Here is a 16,944-nt window from a genome sequence, read left to right as displayed (position 1 = left end):
CGAGTTTATAAATGTTTCAATTAAATTATTGTGTTAATGAACCTTTTTTCTTATATATACAAATTCCCTTATGGAGCTGTAGGACATCCTGCGTTGCTAGGTCAGGAAATCGAGCCTCTTAAAAATGCTGTACGCTGATTGGTCCGTAACTGTCCCATTTTAGGCAAAAACGGCTGTCCCAAACAACCCGATTATGACTCTTTTTTTAAAAAATTCATACCGTCTAAACAAATTGGTCTAAAATTCTAATTTTTGTTTTTAACGATCAAGAAATGAATCAGCTTCATTTCAATATTAAATTTACATGCCATTACCGTTTATTTGTTTCTATAAACATAAAATGGCGGAGACAAAAATTTATAAATAAAAACCGTTTTTTTAGTTTTGTCAATAACTCATGCAGTTATTGACAAAAATCAACAAAATTTCATGCCGAAGTACATTATACAGATTTACATAACATACTAAAAATTTTTAAAGTTTTATTAACATCTACTATTTTTCCCCCCACTGTCCCTTTTGACCCGGTGTCCCATTTTACTCCAGTCTCCCCTACAATGGAGCAGTCAAACATCCACGTTTCCATCAAATTTTTGTCCAAAATGGCCCAATCAGCGTACAGCGTTTTAAAGATGCTGTACACTGATTGGCCATTTTGGACACAAATTTTATGGCAACGCAGGATGTTACACTGCTCCATTAAGAAAATTAAGTGTAAAAAATTAGTTGCTCAAATAAACCTAAAAGGTAAATAAATGGCTGACAGCCCTATATCTGAATAGGCCTGAACAGCCCTGAATCGTCTGATAACTTTAATACGATTCGGCCAAAAAACTTGGCGAATAATTTTTTGGCCGAATCGTCTCATAAAATTTAAGGCCCATGGCCAACATTTTTTTTTTAATTGGCCGAATCATCATTCAATTTTTCAACAGGCCGAATCATTCAATTTTTTCAACAGGCCGAATCGTATATCGTCAAAAGATCATTCGGCCTAAAGTTCAAAATTGTTTTTGGCCGAATCGTACTGTAGGGGAGACTGGAGTGAGCCGGGACGGTTTTCGTTTCCCCCCCATATCTCCCAATATAATCACCCTATTTTATTTTTTTTTTACATTTTTATATATTTAACATGTAGAGGTACCTCCCATATTTTTTATTTAATTTTAGAGTAAACCGTTTACCTGTAGGAAACGGCTAAAGTTTTCAAAAATTTGTGGGAGGTGTCTATTTCGGGGGGTAAATGAGGACACTAGGGTGGGTGGGGTGGTTCATTTAATTTATAAGCCTTAAAATTTGTTAAAAATTAAAAAAAAAACTTAAATCGTGTTTCCCCATATCAATTCTATATGTCTGTAAAAAATAATTGATGAATTATCGTGTAAATTGAGATTTACATTTTATGGAAAAAAATAGCTTAGCTACGCCCGATTTTAGGGCGAAGCTCCCTGCCTATCTCAACTGCAGTAAAATTTGCTGTCCAAAATTCCCGATAATCTCTCTTTTTTAAAAATGTCCATATTTCCTAAAATAATTGGCCTAAAATTCAATTTTTTTTCTTAAACGATAAAGAAATGAACAAAGTTTCTTCCCATATAAATATATTATGTATTTTTTTTTTATTTTTTCCGTAATACCTTTTATGGCGGCGAAAAATGTTTACATCAAAAAGCCGTTTTTTTTTATTTTGTCAATAACTCCCACAGTTATTGACAAAATCACACCAAACTTCAACCCCGATTAGATAACATGTTTTTACATGTTACACTAAAAAATTTTTTTAATTAATTGATATTTTCAATCTTTCCCCTCACTGTCCCTCTTGACCCGGTGTCCCGGCATACTCCAGTCTCCCTCTTTTACCTCCACGGGTGAAATAGCGAAAAAGTTTTCGTAGTTTTTACTATTTTTTGCTATTTTTTGACATTTTATCATCTTTTCTCAGCCTTTTACTGTGTTTCACCTTTTTTGTGTGTTTCGAATTTCTTTCTCATATTTTTCTATCCACCCCCTTTTTAGTAAAATTCTTTCACAAAGCGCGGAAATCATAGCGTAAAAAGAGCGAAAAAAGCGCCTTTTTTGGGGTAAAACGTAGGGAGTTTTTAGTTGCCAACCTCTGAACTATACATTTTCTACACCAGGAAGTTGATTACCAACTTAAAGTTGCTTTATCCCTGAGGTATATTTATACACGAAGGTCCTTAACAATATAGGGTGTGGGGTATAGGGGGTAGGGTAGTAGTAGCTAGTAGTGAAATTCAGAGGGTTTAATGTCCATTTAGTTATCCTTTATACGTTTCTTCCCTGAATGACCAATCGTCACCAAATTTTGTACATAATTCTGTCAAAATTTGATACATGTCGTAACGGGGTTTTCATTTGAATTCATTACTGTTTTAAAAATTTAATTTGCGTACTTGTTACCTAGCTGGTTGCCGAATCCTAGGCAGTGAATTCGCTTTTTTTGCGTAACCTTCCAACTGTCAGTGCATGCTCAGCAGTGTAAACAAAAAGAAAAAAAAAGTTTGGATCTTCCCTAGCAAGACAAGTTTTCTGCTATGGGAGTGGAGAGTATTAATTATTTGATTTGGATTTTATGTTCGATTTCGATTTCGTCTTTATTCTTGTTTTTACTTTGTATTTTCCCACTTTTATTTTTTTAACCCTTTTTGTTTTATTATTACCTCTTTTTGTTTACTATTTTTTATCTTGATTTTAATAAATTTGGTTGTCAGTAAAATTTCTATGCCTCCTTTTTTAACAGTTAGTCATCAACCAAGAAGTTGAGGAACATTTTAGAAATGTTAGATTATATTCATTTTGAAGCTCTGGGTCATCTCTCCCTTCTTCCTCTGTCCTCTCCTCGGTCATCAAGATCTTCTTGCGGTCGTGAAGAGTTACCACCGATCTTCCACTTCCATTTACCTCCGAAAGCTTATTAAGAGGAATTTTTCAAAAATTACAAACTTAGCTTTCTTTTCCGACTTAATCGAGATTCGAACCCCGAACCATGCGAATGGCAGCCTGGATTGATGACCATTAGACCATCATTGTTACATCAATAGAAGGGAAAAAATGGATATGATGGTAGCTCGCTATCTATTAGCCAAGACTCATGTAATGCAACATGTGACCGCATGATATAATTGTATTGTTACTATAGTAATAAGTGTTACTTTAACTTAATCTAAACATGAAGAGCGACGTGGAGTGGCGAGGCGAAGCCTCCGCCACACCTAAGTCGCACCACTCATAATATTATGAGTGGTGCGACTTCGAATATTACGAATATTATGATAATATTGACAGATTATTAGTCAATTATAATAATCAATTAATTTAAGAGAATAAAGGGAAACAAAATTTTCCAAACATAATAGTATGTATTTATCTACTATTTAACCTTGATTTTCTGTCTCTTTAACGTTTAAAAAATTCCCGAAGGACATTACCGAAGGAATCTTGTTTTATGGTGAGAAATGCTACAGTTCCAGGTCGAACTGCAGTTCAGCGGACCTTTTCGAACCTGCGTTATTTGAAACAACTTTATTCGGCGGCTGATCTACTTCATCGCACTTTAGTACCGTATTGGCGGTAAACTGTTTCCAAACATTTGTCACAATGCTTACTTCTTCTTACTACATCATCGAGTTTTATAAACGTGCGTAAACGTGGTAACGTGATTGTAGTTTGCTGGAGTTGCATCGACGTTATTGAAGCCTTTTTGCGTTTTTGGCTCATTTGCGATACGAGCGATCAGATTCGAGAAACTGTAATTATATTATTTCGCATTTTTTAAAAACTGATTCATACATTTAATCGCCTTATCTTGAAATAGACGACTGAATGTATTACTGTTCTTCGCAGCTTACGGGACACTAGAAACGAGGGGAATTTGAGCGAGTGTAATAAGGTACCGGTACCGGGAATATTGTTTTCTAGATCATTATATTTCTTTAGTATTTGAATTAATAATATTACATTGGTTTAACAGATCACTTCCTACATAATCGAAATATCACAGATGAACAAAAATCGAGATAGGCATAGCCTTAAAGGAGTTTTGTCTTTGTCCAAAAGTCTTATCATTCCAGTAAATTGGCAATACGCATTGAATAGAAAATAATTTTTTAAAAACCAAATTATTTATTTAGACTTTGGAGATTATTTTCACGTATCTTCTCATCATCTACCAGTTTCAAAGTGCTGGCGAAGGAACTTCCTGAAAAGAACCTGCGTGCAACCGAAAATGGACGAGAAGTAATACCATTTGCATTACTATTGTTGAATTAATTCCTGTTCAAGTAACTAAGAAAATTGTATTTGTGCAATTGTGATGCACATGTTATTATTGTTGCGGCACATACGCAAATTAATTATATGGACACAAGTGAAATATATACAGTGTGGCGCTTATAAAATATCTACGTTAGACATCATTGCTCCGTCATTTTTGTGGTATTATTCAAAAAGGTAGTAAGGTAGATTTGGTGCGCAACTCGTAGAGTTTGAACCCTTTTTTCTCATGAAAAGTCCATACCATATAATGTTCGGCATGCACTTAGTCAAGTGAAATTATGGCAGAAACACTGAGCGATCGGTTTTTCCGCTTGGGTTTATCGCCTTTAAGTGCTTTACTTAAAATTGTGGGTGTTTTTGCGAATCCCGATTCACAATGGAGTCAACGCCTATACCGTTCTGGGACGTTTTTCTTGCTCATTTTGGCTATTCAGAGCAACATTTATATATTCGTCAGGCGCCTCCAAATAATTGAAATTTTTTTCGGTGGCCAGGAAATAAAAGTCGAAAGATTGATCGAGGTTCTCGTTGATGATCTGTATCGACTTATCCGGCTAGTTTCAGATATAATTGTACACCTTAGTTTAGTATTTAAAATCTGGCCATCGGTGACATTGTTTTTGGAGACCCTGGAATCCGTCGATTTCAAATTCAAACGGCCAAACTTGTCGCCAATAAAACGATATTCCTTGTTTGGTCTTATCTACATGGTGTTTATGGTAAGATTCTCTTTGAAAAAATTTAACAAAGCTATTTGATGCACAATTGTGCACGTTAACGTTATTTTTCATAGTTAGTTTTAAACTGGACATTTTCCACTTATATAAATTTAAACAAACCATGGGCTTATATGCCGCTGTATATTCTCCAGGATTTGATTAAAAACTTCTCAAACCAGTGGTAGGTTCACAATCACAATTCATATGTCATGACTATATTCTCCAAATAATTAAATATTGTTGTAAAACAGTTTAACTGTGCTACCTGTTTGGTTATTCATCATCTGCGGACAACTATACATTTTCTACACCAGGAAGTTGATTACCAACTTAAACTTGCTTTATTTTATGGTGAGAAATGCTACAATTCCTAGTCGTACTGCAGTTCAGCGGACCTTTACGAACCTGCGTCATCTGAAACAACTTTATTTGGCGGCTGATTTACTTCATCGTCACTTTAGTGCCGTTTTGGCGATAAACTGTTTTCAGACATTTCTCACAATGCTCACTTCTTCTTACTACATCATCGAGTTTTATAAACGTGGTATCGTGACTGTGCTTTGCTGGGGCTGCAGCGACGTTATTGAAGCCTTTTTGCGTTTTTGGCTCATTTGCCATACGAGCGATCAGATTCGAGAAATTGTAATTGGCTATATTATTTCGTATTTTAAAAACTGATCCATACATTTAATCGCCTTATCTTGAAATAGACGACTGAATGTATAACTGTTCTTCGCAGCTTACGGGACACTAGAAACGAAGGGAATTTGAACGAGTGTAATAAGGTATCGGTACCGGGAATATTGTTTTCTAGACCATTATTTCTTTAGTATTTGAATTAATTATATAACATTGGTTTAACAGATCACTTCCTACATAATCGAAATATCACAGATGAGCAAAAATTTAGATAGGCATAGCCTGAAAGGGGTTCTGTCTTTGTCCAAAAGTCTTATCATCCCAGTAAATTGGCAGTATACGCATTGAATAGAGAATAATTTTTAAAAACCAAATTATTTTTTTAGACTTTGGAGACTATTTTCACGTATCTTATTATCATCTACCAGTTTCAAAGAACGGGCAAGGGAACTTCCTGAAAGGTAGGCCTGCGTGCAACCAAAAACGGTCGGGAGGCATTACTATATTGAATTGTATTGTTTAATTCACCGCATTTGCATTACTATTTAAATTAATTTCTGTTTTAAAAGTAACTAAGAAAATTGTATTTGTGCATGTGTTATTGATTGACATTGACAATGACGAATTATATATAATTCGTTGCAGCACTTACGAAAATTAATTATAAGGACACGCGAAATATGCTGTGGCGCTTATCATATAGACGTTAAATGTCAAAGCCCCATCATTTTCGTTGTATTATTAAAAAAGTTAGTAAGGTAGATTTGTTGTGCACCTCGCAGAATTGGAACTTTTGTTTGTTTTTTTTTACATGGACGTCCATATAGAATTTTCCTGGAAGGTCAAGGCCCTCCGCCCAAATGATTGCTTTTTGGCTAAAACCTAGAATTGGGCAAAAAATTATTTCACACTACAAAATTGGCCACTCTTTGTAATTTGCGTCATCACTTTACGTTATCCTTCAAATGTGACACGAACGGCTTGCTGTAACGAACTGCTGCTTGACATATTTAGGAACTTAAGTTACTGCATACATTGAGATTAAAATAAAATAAAACTTGAATTAATTGATAAGGGTTCCATGTTATCGACTTCGAAATGCACATCAATTCAACATAACATATACAATAATTTCCCCCTTTATATAAACAATCTAACCAAAATATGTTTAGGATTTTATGTGCTATTATCATATATGTATACCAGGTTGACGAGACTAGCTGCTGGAATTCCGAATCACGATTATTGATTGTAACTTGTAAATATACTTGACCAAATCACGGCACTTGTTTCAAAGCTCCGAGTCCTTTGCTTGTCTTCTCTCAGAAATAGTAATCAACAAAAATGAACCATTAAAAAATATGGGAATGTCTTCTTCATCTATTTGAATAACTGTCGCGCGCCCTTTCTCCCCTTGCCACCCAACAGTAATGTTGAATAACCATCGTGTGTTATGACGCAGCCTAAAATGCATCAAACGATGAGCATTTATTAGTTAACTAAAATTGATTTAAAAAAAAAAAAATTTACTTACCACCATTAAATGACCATTTTTCCCTTTAGTAATGCCTGTGACTGGTCCACCGTGGGTAATTTCAATGGTACCAGGTTTACCCTTGGCGATATGGTGCGTCAACCTGGTTAAACATTTCAATAATTCCAATTAGATCAAAGGACAATTTGTGAAATCATTTGTAATTTGTATGTTATTACGACGTTGCGGATTCAAATCGAATGATGTCACGTTTGTTGCAGGTATCCACAATCCAGGTGAGTGCTTCCTAAAAAAAAAAATTCTATTTTTAACAAGTCACGCAATAGTTGCGCATTTAATAAAACGCGCAGAAAATAAAAATCAACTTACGATCAAGTTACGACACTCGAGGATCAGGTCACCTTTGTCTTTTTTGTCATCCTCGGGAATTCTCACCACAATTAAATTGTCTTGACTATTGGTAACGGTTATGCCGGTGATATCGTTGAATGTCAAGCGGTGCTTGATCTTGCAATCCTTCGCATCCAGCAAATAGACGGCCGATTTGGTAAGTGCCAAGTAGCGTTCACGTTCTTTGTAGCCATGACGATCGAATTTCTTGACCGGAGCCGAGTACTGCAGAAAATCAATTGAAACTTATAGCCTCGGGGGATTTTAACTATACAAAAGTGTAAGCGTAATACCAAAATTGTTTCGCCTTGTGATTTGACATTGGCTTCGAAAATGGAACGGAAAGGACCTTGCTGCTCAGTCGACAAGCGGCAGTCGACGAACCACTTGGAAATGCTTTCCTGATAGCTCTTTTTGTTATCTGTTTATGAAGCGATAAAGGCGATATAAATTAATTCGAATAATACTGAGCACTGTGTTGTAGAACTTACTTTTGAATACCGCTTCAGCCAAAACTTTCAATTCAAATTGACGTTTACGAGCAGGCGCGATGTTCTTGCAATAACGCCCAACCATCCATTTCATGTACATGGATCGCAATACATCATTGGCCTACATTATACAATTAAATTTTATAATTGACACGAACCCTACCATCAACATAAAATGAAGTGACGGAAACCTCTTGGCAGCTGGCAGGTGCGTCGGACCAAGACTTGTCCATAATCGATTCCGGCAGTTTCTTGGTCAAACGCATCAAGTAGTGGAAGCGGACGAATCCGAGGAATTTCTCGTTGGCCGAATTCAAAGGCTCATTGCGCTTCATGAAGCCATTAATGAAGTGACGGATCACCTGCACTGCCCAGCGACGTTTATTGGCTCGGCGCTTTGCCAGGAAACGGCGGATCATAGACTTAAAGAAAATGAATAATTGAATTTTTGGAAAATTTTGAGGGAATTTGTTAAATATGAATTACCTGGACGCGGATAATGCGAAGGCGAATAGCCAAGTATTTGCGTCGTTGAAGGATCCCCTTGTATTTGGCCTGAATCAGGCTTGCCAGCTCGTTCTTCCTCCGCTGGAAGGCGTCCTCCGTCTCAAACAAGGTCTTTGGCAGCCGGATGAATATTTTGGTCAGACCCATACGGTAATCATTTTCGCCATACTGCATCAAACGGTAAAAAATGAACATGAAATTTTTATACGTACCTAGAATAACATTTTTTGGGATTATTATTTACCTTAAGATGGTTGACAAGTGTCTGAACGGCGCTTTTAGGATCTCCTTTCGGTTGGGGCCAAGTATCGGGACACAGGCTTTTATAGCGATTCAAAAAGGCTTCATAAGGTCGCCGATAAGCGAATCCAGCGCGGCGGACTCTCAAATTCTCCACTAAACCCAAATATTTCACCTGATAAAACAACAAATTTATTGGAATTGTTTACTTTAATTGATTATTTTTAGATGATGATATACCTGATGGGTGACAATGCCCGTTTCAAACATGCTGGACTTCTTGACATCGTTGGGTTTGATGCAACGAATGTAAGACGGTTCCTTACTAATCAAAATTTCGACTAGCCGGGCCAAACTGGTCTTGAATTGTGAAGCGGCTGTATCCGGACGTTTCTTGCTACTCAGTTCGCTTGACGTGAAAACCTGACAGATTGGAAAAAAACAAAAATGTCCAATTCAAATCAGATACAGGTGACGTGGAATAGAAAAACGAAATAAATCTGTACATCTTTCGTGATAAGGTTGGAAGATGAAATCATGGCGTCCTTCAAGTCACGATACAACAGATCGTTGTTTTTCTCCAAAAAACCTTTGACGTTGTAGGTGACCTCGCCGGCGTAGTGGAGCAGACGGAATTCTTCGCGTTCGATGGTTTTCTTCATTTTGTTGTCACCTTTGGCATGGCTCAGGTAATGCGGGTGGTCGCTCAGCAGCTTGTCCATCTTGTTGAGGAATGTTTTGTCATTCGTCTCCCCGGGCACTAGACATTCCTCGTCCATGATGGAAATAATACCTATAGATGTATGCATAGAAAAGAATTTCTCAGTTTAGGAGAGTCTAACAAGGATCGATGTTTGACTTTTATACCCTTGTGTTTTTCTTCAATAAGGTCACAGATGATCTTGTTATCGAAATAGGTAACGGGTTCCCAGGCGATGCCCTCGCGGCGATATTCGTCCTGTTCAGATTTGAGCGTCAGCTCGATAAAGAGCTGCTGAAGCTTTTCGTTGCAGTAATTGATGCAAAGCTGCTCGAAACTGTTGGACTGAAAGATCTCAAAGCCGTAAATGTCTAAAATGCCGAGCACGTATTTCTTCTTGACCTCCCAGGACGATTGGAGGGATCGATTGAGCCGCTGGACCAGCCAAGTGAACATGCGCTCGTAGACGGATTTGGATAGGGCGTCGCGGGCTTTGACGGCTTCGTCGCGGGCCATCGGTGAAACCACAACATCATCCCGAGCTTCAATCGTCTTATTCAGCAAGGCTTTCACCAGTTTCTCTTCGGGGCATTGAAGTAACTGAAATTCGGCGTATCAATAAATATAAAAGTAACGAAAAGAACTTGTATAAGAAAAGGGCGTAGCGGAAACAGGTTTCTTTCCACCAGGTAGACAAAACAACAGAATCCACACCTTGGCGATGGTAGAAACCAAGTCTGGGTTGGTGATTCTAGCCCTGCCGCCGTCTCCGCTGGAGAACTCGATGTTTCCCAGGTGGATGATGACGGACAAGAGAAGGTAAAGGGCCTGTTGCTCTTCATCTCCGATTTCCATGACTTTCAGAGCCTCCCTGACAGTTTTGAAGCCCTCGGCGTCGTCGACTCCGCTCACCTTCGAACTATCGCCCTGCGTTCGTAGAATGAATGTATATAAAATCTCATTTATTTCAAAAGAATGCGTGTAAGAGTCAAATAGTCTACCTGTTTAAGGTAGACGTAGTGACTAGGGTCCCTCTTGAGTGACAGTTTCTCCAAAAGGGCATCATCGGCTCCGGCCAGAAGTTGGTAGAAGATGTGGAAGTTGCGCTCGCCTTTAGCCTGGAACACTACGCGTGATTTCTCCAGCAGATAGTTGATGATGTGCCCACCGGTAGGGTCGCCCTGTGCACGGAATCAAAACTCCTCAGCTTTCTCTTTTGATTTATCAAACTCGTTTTTTCCAACTTACGGTGAAATCGAACTCGACGTCCATATATTTGCCGAATCGTGACGAGTTATCGTTGCGATTGGTTTTGGCGTTACCGAAGGCCTCCAGGACCGGGTTGGATTGGAGCAATTTGTCTTTGACCGTCTCCAAATTCGCCTTCTTGCGCGTCGTGGCGGCGATGAATTGCAACACTTTTTTCGAGGCCTCCGTCTTGCCCGCTCCCGACTCACCTGATGGATTAAGTGAATTAATTAATTAAAGAAAAACATATTGGGAATATAATAAAATACCTGAAATGAGGATGCATTGGTTAATCAGTTCACCGCGTAGAGACCGCAGCGCAGTGTCCGTCAGGGCGAATCTGAGTCAAACGAAGAATATGAGTTGAAATTCAACGCGATTAATTTAAGGAATTAATTAAATTTGGCTTACACGTGAGGTGGCAGTTCGTAGAAATTGACATTGCGGTACTTTTCGACGTAGTCTGATCCGTAGATGGGGAGGTTCTTGTACGGATTAACGGAAACAAAAACTGGTCCAATGTATGTCTATTTTTTGGGTGGAGATGATTGAGCGTTAATTAAAGATACAAGGTTTTAAAAAAAAGATAAAAATAAAAATGGTGTCAGCTTACGTAAATAAGCCCCTCATTGAATCGCTTTTGCAGGTTTTCTATAAATGCCGACTCGGACGTGTGATCTTCCAGCAGGACAAAATCCTGGACTCCGACCCGGTCCCTTACATGCAAATCTTGCTCCATGACGTCAGTTCTTCTCTCTCAGTCCGGACGAGCGGCTATGACGACAGCAGATGATAATGGCCGTTGCTGCTGTTCAAGTGCCTGAAATTTAGACGCCAGGGCGGATTAGAATTCTCGGCGTTTGGCGTCGCACGGTTGAAAATGTTGCGCGAATGGCAGATCGTTTAGCGTAACGTGTTCAAATAATCAGAGCGTGGACTTGACAAACACCGGAACCGACTTGTGAGTATATACCCGCGTATACTCGATAGAATCATCAGTCGTAAATGACTTGCTCGAGTCGAGATAAAAAAGTTCTCCCGGGTTCAAGACGACGACATTTTATTTTTTAACGCTGCCGTGAGTTTTTTGGTGTAGAGAATTCTAAGAAATGAGCCCCGAAATGACTTTGCCACGCCACAGAAGAGATGGCCATAGTTAAAGAGGGGATGGTTTGTTCATGCACTAGAAGGCTAGCATTCCCATAAGGCTAGCAAAACTCGGGTTATAGCCAAGTTGGAAGAGCGACGGGTTCCCTTGTGAGACGACGTAAGTTCAAACTAGGAATAAGATTATTTCTTTATTTTCCAATTTTTTTTTTTACAAAATCCTAATTATTTTTCTTTCGCAAGGACTTCGCAAGGAGAAAGAAAACGTGTTCAGACATAGTTCTGGAGAAAATCCGCTTGGTGTCACTACCATTCATCGTGGCAACCTGGGATCGAGCCTTATGGGAAATTTCTAGTGCGTGAACAAACCATCCCCTTTTTAACTATGAGATGGCCATAGTAGGGGAGACTCCTCTTTTTCCGCCTCCACGGCCTTCCATTTAAATTGTTGATTCAAGTTCGCGGAGGATGTTTATTAGAAAAGGCGGGGTGAGTCAGGGTGAGTAGCTCTCGGGCTTGCAGAAGCAACAACAGCAACAAAAACCAGTACAACACACAGGAAATACCCCAAAAAAGAAAGTATTTAAGAAAAATAAGAGAGAGAGAGGCGTTGCTTCCATGTTGACACATGTGCACGCTCCCGCTAAACGGATTAAGGTGGAAGCTGAGCTGCTTACACGAGCCGTGTACACCTCAAAATAGAAGTTAATGAATCACTGCCTCAACATGGATCTGGCGATCTATAGCGCTGAAGGAGAAAATGTCTATAAAATAAGAAAAGAAGAAAGACAAAATCTTATAGCGTCAAAGTTCGGAATAGAGTGCTATGCCGGGAAATATCGCCAATGATAAGGCTGACGGAGATTGTTTGAAGGGGGGCGGATGAACCGAGTCACTGACATTACTATACACGAGGAGTTGGCAAGTAACAATTTCTTTCCCCGTGCGAAAATTTCTGTTCTTATTTCCCCCACAAAATCTCATTGTCTTGAGCGGGGTGTTGTTTTTTTTTCATTTGTACTTTTCCTTAGCGTTAGTTCTCTTTGTCTTTTTCCCACATTCTTTTTTACTTTTCCCATTTTTGCTGCGATATTTTTTTTTGTTCTTCGTAATTTTTGCTACTTTTCCTCATCGACACATTTTCCCCCAACTTTTCCCCTACAATCTTTGTTTGACCGACTTGAGAACGGTTTGGCAACCTCGGTTTCAAGTCTGGGAATTTGAAGTAAAGTGTGGAGTTGTCACTAACAACCTGCACTGTTTATTACAACATTTCTATGTGATTTGTCCAAGGATTGGAATTAATTCTTCTACAGTAGTTGTTGATTACTAGAGGATCGCGAAGCGATCCGAAGAGTAATCGGAATTACACGAGAAAGGAGAAGTGAGACCCTAAGGGTGTAGACATGATGTATTTAGGGATTTAGCTCTTACAAAAAACAAAAGATGGCTACCACGCCCTGAACAACGCCCCCAATACTTTAGACATTTAGCGAATGGGAACCAGAAACATCAGCGTTGACCGGACATAGAGGTGGAGGAACAAAAAAAAACAGAGAACCGGAAGTCTGCCGGATGAAAAAACAAAACAAACGTGAACATCAAAGACCTGGGGAGAAAAAACCTGGAAACCAGGAAAAACCCAAGCCAAGAATTCTTCAGCTGAAGGACGGCTAGATCTTGTGGCGTTGGACAGACACTTTATAAGGCCGAGACTTGCCTTGCCCGTTCTTCATTCTACCTGCGTTATTGGTGTTTCTGAACTGAAACCTGGAATCGGCATTTAACAAAAATAATAATAAGACACCGAAAACAAAAACAGCATCACACAAGGAAAATTATCACGGGAGTGTGGTGAGAGGAGACCCTTAGGGTCTCACTTCTCCTTTCTCGTGTAATTCCGATTACTCTTCGGATCGCTTCGCGATCCTCTAGTAATCAACAATTACACTTCGAAACGCTACTTTTCCACCCTAAGGGTGACTTTAAAGCGTGATTCACTTCGACTGAGTTGTTTAACACAGCCGCTGCCCCTGACGGAACTGATTCTCTTCTGTAGAATCTACTGAAGGTCGATTGCCGCCCAACATCCCGCGCGTAGAATCGCATCGAGAGAAAGACCTGAGGTCGCGGCTTTTGAAGCCGCCGCACCCATAGTTGAATGCGCCCTGAACACTGACGTGTCAACTCCGGCGGATCTTATGAAACACTTAATCCAACGGCTGATCGTATTAGACGAAACTTCACGGAATGGAGAGACTAACGCAATAAAAACATGAGTAGGCGCCGAGATGGCCCGGCTGTTCACTGTACGCTCGGCATAAGATTCGAGAGCGCATACCGGGCAACATAACTCCTCCTGTAAGCGGGAAATAAACACTTCTTGCAGAGCACCGTTGTGTTGAGCCTTTCTAGGCTTAGAAAGAAAAAATTTTACACCTGATTCTGAAAAAAACCAAAGAATCAGTGGAGATTGCCGCTATCTCCGAAACACGCAAAAGAGACGCCAATGCAACAAGAGTAACTGTCTTGAGGGATAGATCTTTAATGGACAACCAAGAATTTTCGCCTAGCACTTACACGAAACCCACCACCAGGTCCGGATCCCAATTGGAATTATACTTCGGTTTAGGGGGATTAATGTTGTAACAGCCACTCATCAAACTTTCCACTAGAGGGTGCTGACCAATCGGACGGTTGTCAATGTGCGGGAGGGTGCTGGACAGCATGGAACGATGGACATTAATGGTGCTATAGGCCTTTCCTTCCGTATTAAGCGAGGCCAAAAATTCTAAAACGGAACTTAAAGGAGGCGACAGGGGATTCTCACTCCTTCGAAGGCACCAATCGACCCAATTTCTCCAAGCCGACCCGTAAGGGGACTTCAAAAATCCTTGCAAATGGAAGGATTTCCTTATAATTTCCAGGCGGCTAGCCGGAGCGATCTCGTCGACAGAAGTGGGTGGGGAATCCCGTGCGGAGAGACTAGGAGAGACGACGTCGGCTTCAGTATAAGAGGAACGTCGCAAACCAGCTCCAGGAGAACCGGAAACCACGGCTGAGTCGGCCACACTGGGCAAACCAGAACAATGTTAGCCCTTTCCCCGGAAATTTTTTCAAGACATTTGAAAATAAGGGCAAAGGGGGGGAGGAGGAATAGCCTGATAACCCCTTCCAGTTGCGAGCGAACGCATTGACACCCGCAGCGCCCGGTTGAGGGCCCCAAGAGAAAAAAATTGGCAACTGCGCGTTCCACGCTGAACTAAACAAATCCGTCCGCGAAGGAAACGTACCGTTGATGCGATCAAATGTATTTCGGCACAGTAGTGTTGTCGAGATACAAACGCACTGAGAGCTCCCGGGCCTCCCCCAGGAAAGATTCAAGCGCGAAAAGAGCGCCTAAGAGTTCTAGCTCGTTAATATGCTTAGACGAATCCGACCACGTCCAAGGACCCCGTGCCGTGACCATTGCAAACTGCGCCCCAGCCCGATAATGAAGCGTCGGAACATATCTCTACATCCGGAACTTTTGGAAAAAATTGCTTCCCGTTAACGAAAGCTAAATTCGCCAGCCACCACTCCAGATCAACCCTAGCGGCTAGCGGCAAGGCACAACAAATCGATAAATTTCCCTGTGCTTTTTTAGATTCACTAATATAAAAGCGTTGCATACTCCGGCAATGAGATTGGGCGAAAGGAATAGTAGGTATCGCCCAATGAAAATTTCCCAAAATAGAGGCGACAATGCGCAACGACACCGTGTTAGCCTCCAGGACCTTTTTACACATATCCCGGACCAAAATGACTCTTTTTTCCTGGAGCGCAAAGGAAATATCAATCGAATTAACCACAAATCCCATATACTAAAAAATTTGGGTCGGGATAGCGACAGATTTTGCCCAATTAATTAAAAAACCCAAACTTTTAAGCAAAGAAATGGCCACCGATAGATCGGCAAGATCCCCCTCCCTCGTGCTGCAAAAAAAAGGTCGTCCAAATAGATTACCAAACGAATCCCCTTTTTCCTAAGCCAAGCCACGACAATCTTCGTTAACTTGGTGAAAACGCGGGGGGCAGGGGCAAGACCGAAGGCCATACAACGAAATTCAAAAATCCTGCCATTCCAAGAAAAACGAAGGAATTTACACAACGACTCGCGCACGCCCACTAAAAAATACGCATCCTTAAGGTCAATTTTAACCATAAAGTCCCCTTAGTAACGACCGTTCCGAGTTCAAATTTTCCATTTTGAAATGTTCGTAACGGATGCAGCTGTTCAATGGACGCAAGTTTACGATAGGCCTGAACAAGCCGTCCCCGCTTTTAGAAATGCAGAAAAAAGCACACACAGAGCCCGGAGAATTATCAAAAATCTCCACAACCGCTTTTTTCTGTAAAAGGCTGTCGATTTCCGCATTACAAACAGCCGCCATCTTAACTGACATGCCAATATCTCTCGGCCGGGCGGTCTGAACCGGGACCGAAATAAAGTCGATATCCAACCCGTTGGAAATCGTATCTAAGACCCAAGGATCGTCGGTGATAGAAGCCCAAACAGACGCAAAAAACCGCAAGCGACCACCTACGCTTGGAGGTGGAGAGATGACGGGCAAAGAAGGGGAATTAATGAATGACCACCTCGGAACATACCTTCTGTCGTTGCTGAAATTTTTTTTTGGCCTCTGAAATCCATTTTTCTTTCCTTGGAAACCAAAATCTTGGAAGCCCTCGCTGCGTCGGCTCTCATAAGGTGGGCCAGCAGCCGGACCGTGGCGGGCTGGACGGAAATTCGGTTTTCTCCTGCCTCTTCCGAGTGAAGCGGGATCCGAGGCCGCAATAGCTCTGTCAGCCGCATTAAGTGTGACGTCATTCTGCGCTTCCTTAAGCTTATGTGACAGGAAAACGTCGGTGAACAAGAGCTCTCGAGCCTCCTTTCCCTCCGCGAATGCACTCTTTTCTTCCAGAAGAAATTCCAAGTGTGGCTCCACTTTTTTCACGTATGCCTCACGCCTAAACTTGGTGATGTTGGCGTACGCACGACCCCACTGCTGCAGGGATGCTTCCACTGTGCGCCTAATTCTAGCTTCCATCGGCGACGGCTCCTCCGTT

At 40.6% G+C, this 16,944-nt stretch overlaps 1 protein-coding gene across 1 annotated transcript; it reads right to left on the bottom strand.

The window, feature by feature from the left end:
* Window positions 1-6,720: 6,720 nt before the first annotated feature.
* LOC124352414 (unconventional myosin IC-like) lies at window positions 6,721-11,569 on the bottom strand. The gene is made up of 18 exons (XM_046802007.1): window positions 11,342-11,569; window positions 11,140-11,255; window positions 10,998-11,068; window positions 10,729-10,937; window positions 10,482-10,661; window positions 10,195-10,407; window positions 9,648-10,080; window positions 9,287-9,573; window positions 9,021-9,203; window positions 8,785-8,955; window positions 8,520-8,708; window positions 8,225-8,455; window positions 8,034-8,154; window positions 7,836-7,963; window positions 7,522-7,767; window positions 7,371-7,438; window positions 7,192-7,294; window positions 6,721-7,120 (listed from the first exon to the last, which is right to left on the bottom strand). The coding sequence occupies exons 1-18, from the start codon at window positions 11,465-11,467 to the stop codon at window positions 7,109-7,111; spliced, it is 3,087 nt and encodes a 1,028-aa protein (XP_046657963.1). The 5' UTR covers window positions 11,468-11,569; the 3' UTR covers window positions 6,721-7,108.
* Between the last annotated feature and the right edge of the window lie 5,375 nt (window positions 11,570-16,944).

This window comes from Daphnia pulicaria, chromosome 1, assembly GCF_021234035.1.
Source record: "Daphnia pulicaria isolate SC F1-1A chromosome 1, SC_F0-13Bv2, whole genome shotgun sequence".
In the NCBI taxonomy this organism is placed as follows: domain Eukaryota; kingdom Metazoa; phylum Arthropoda; class Branchiopoda; order Diplostraca; family Daphniidae; genus Daphnia; species Daphnia pulicaria.
This window is presented reverse-complemented; position numbering and strand designations above follow the sequence as displayed.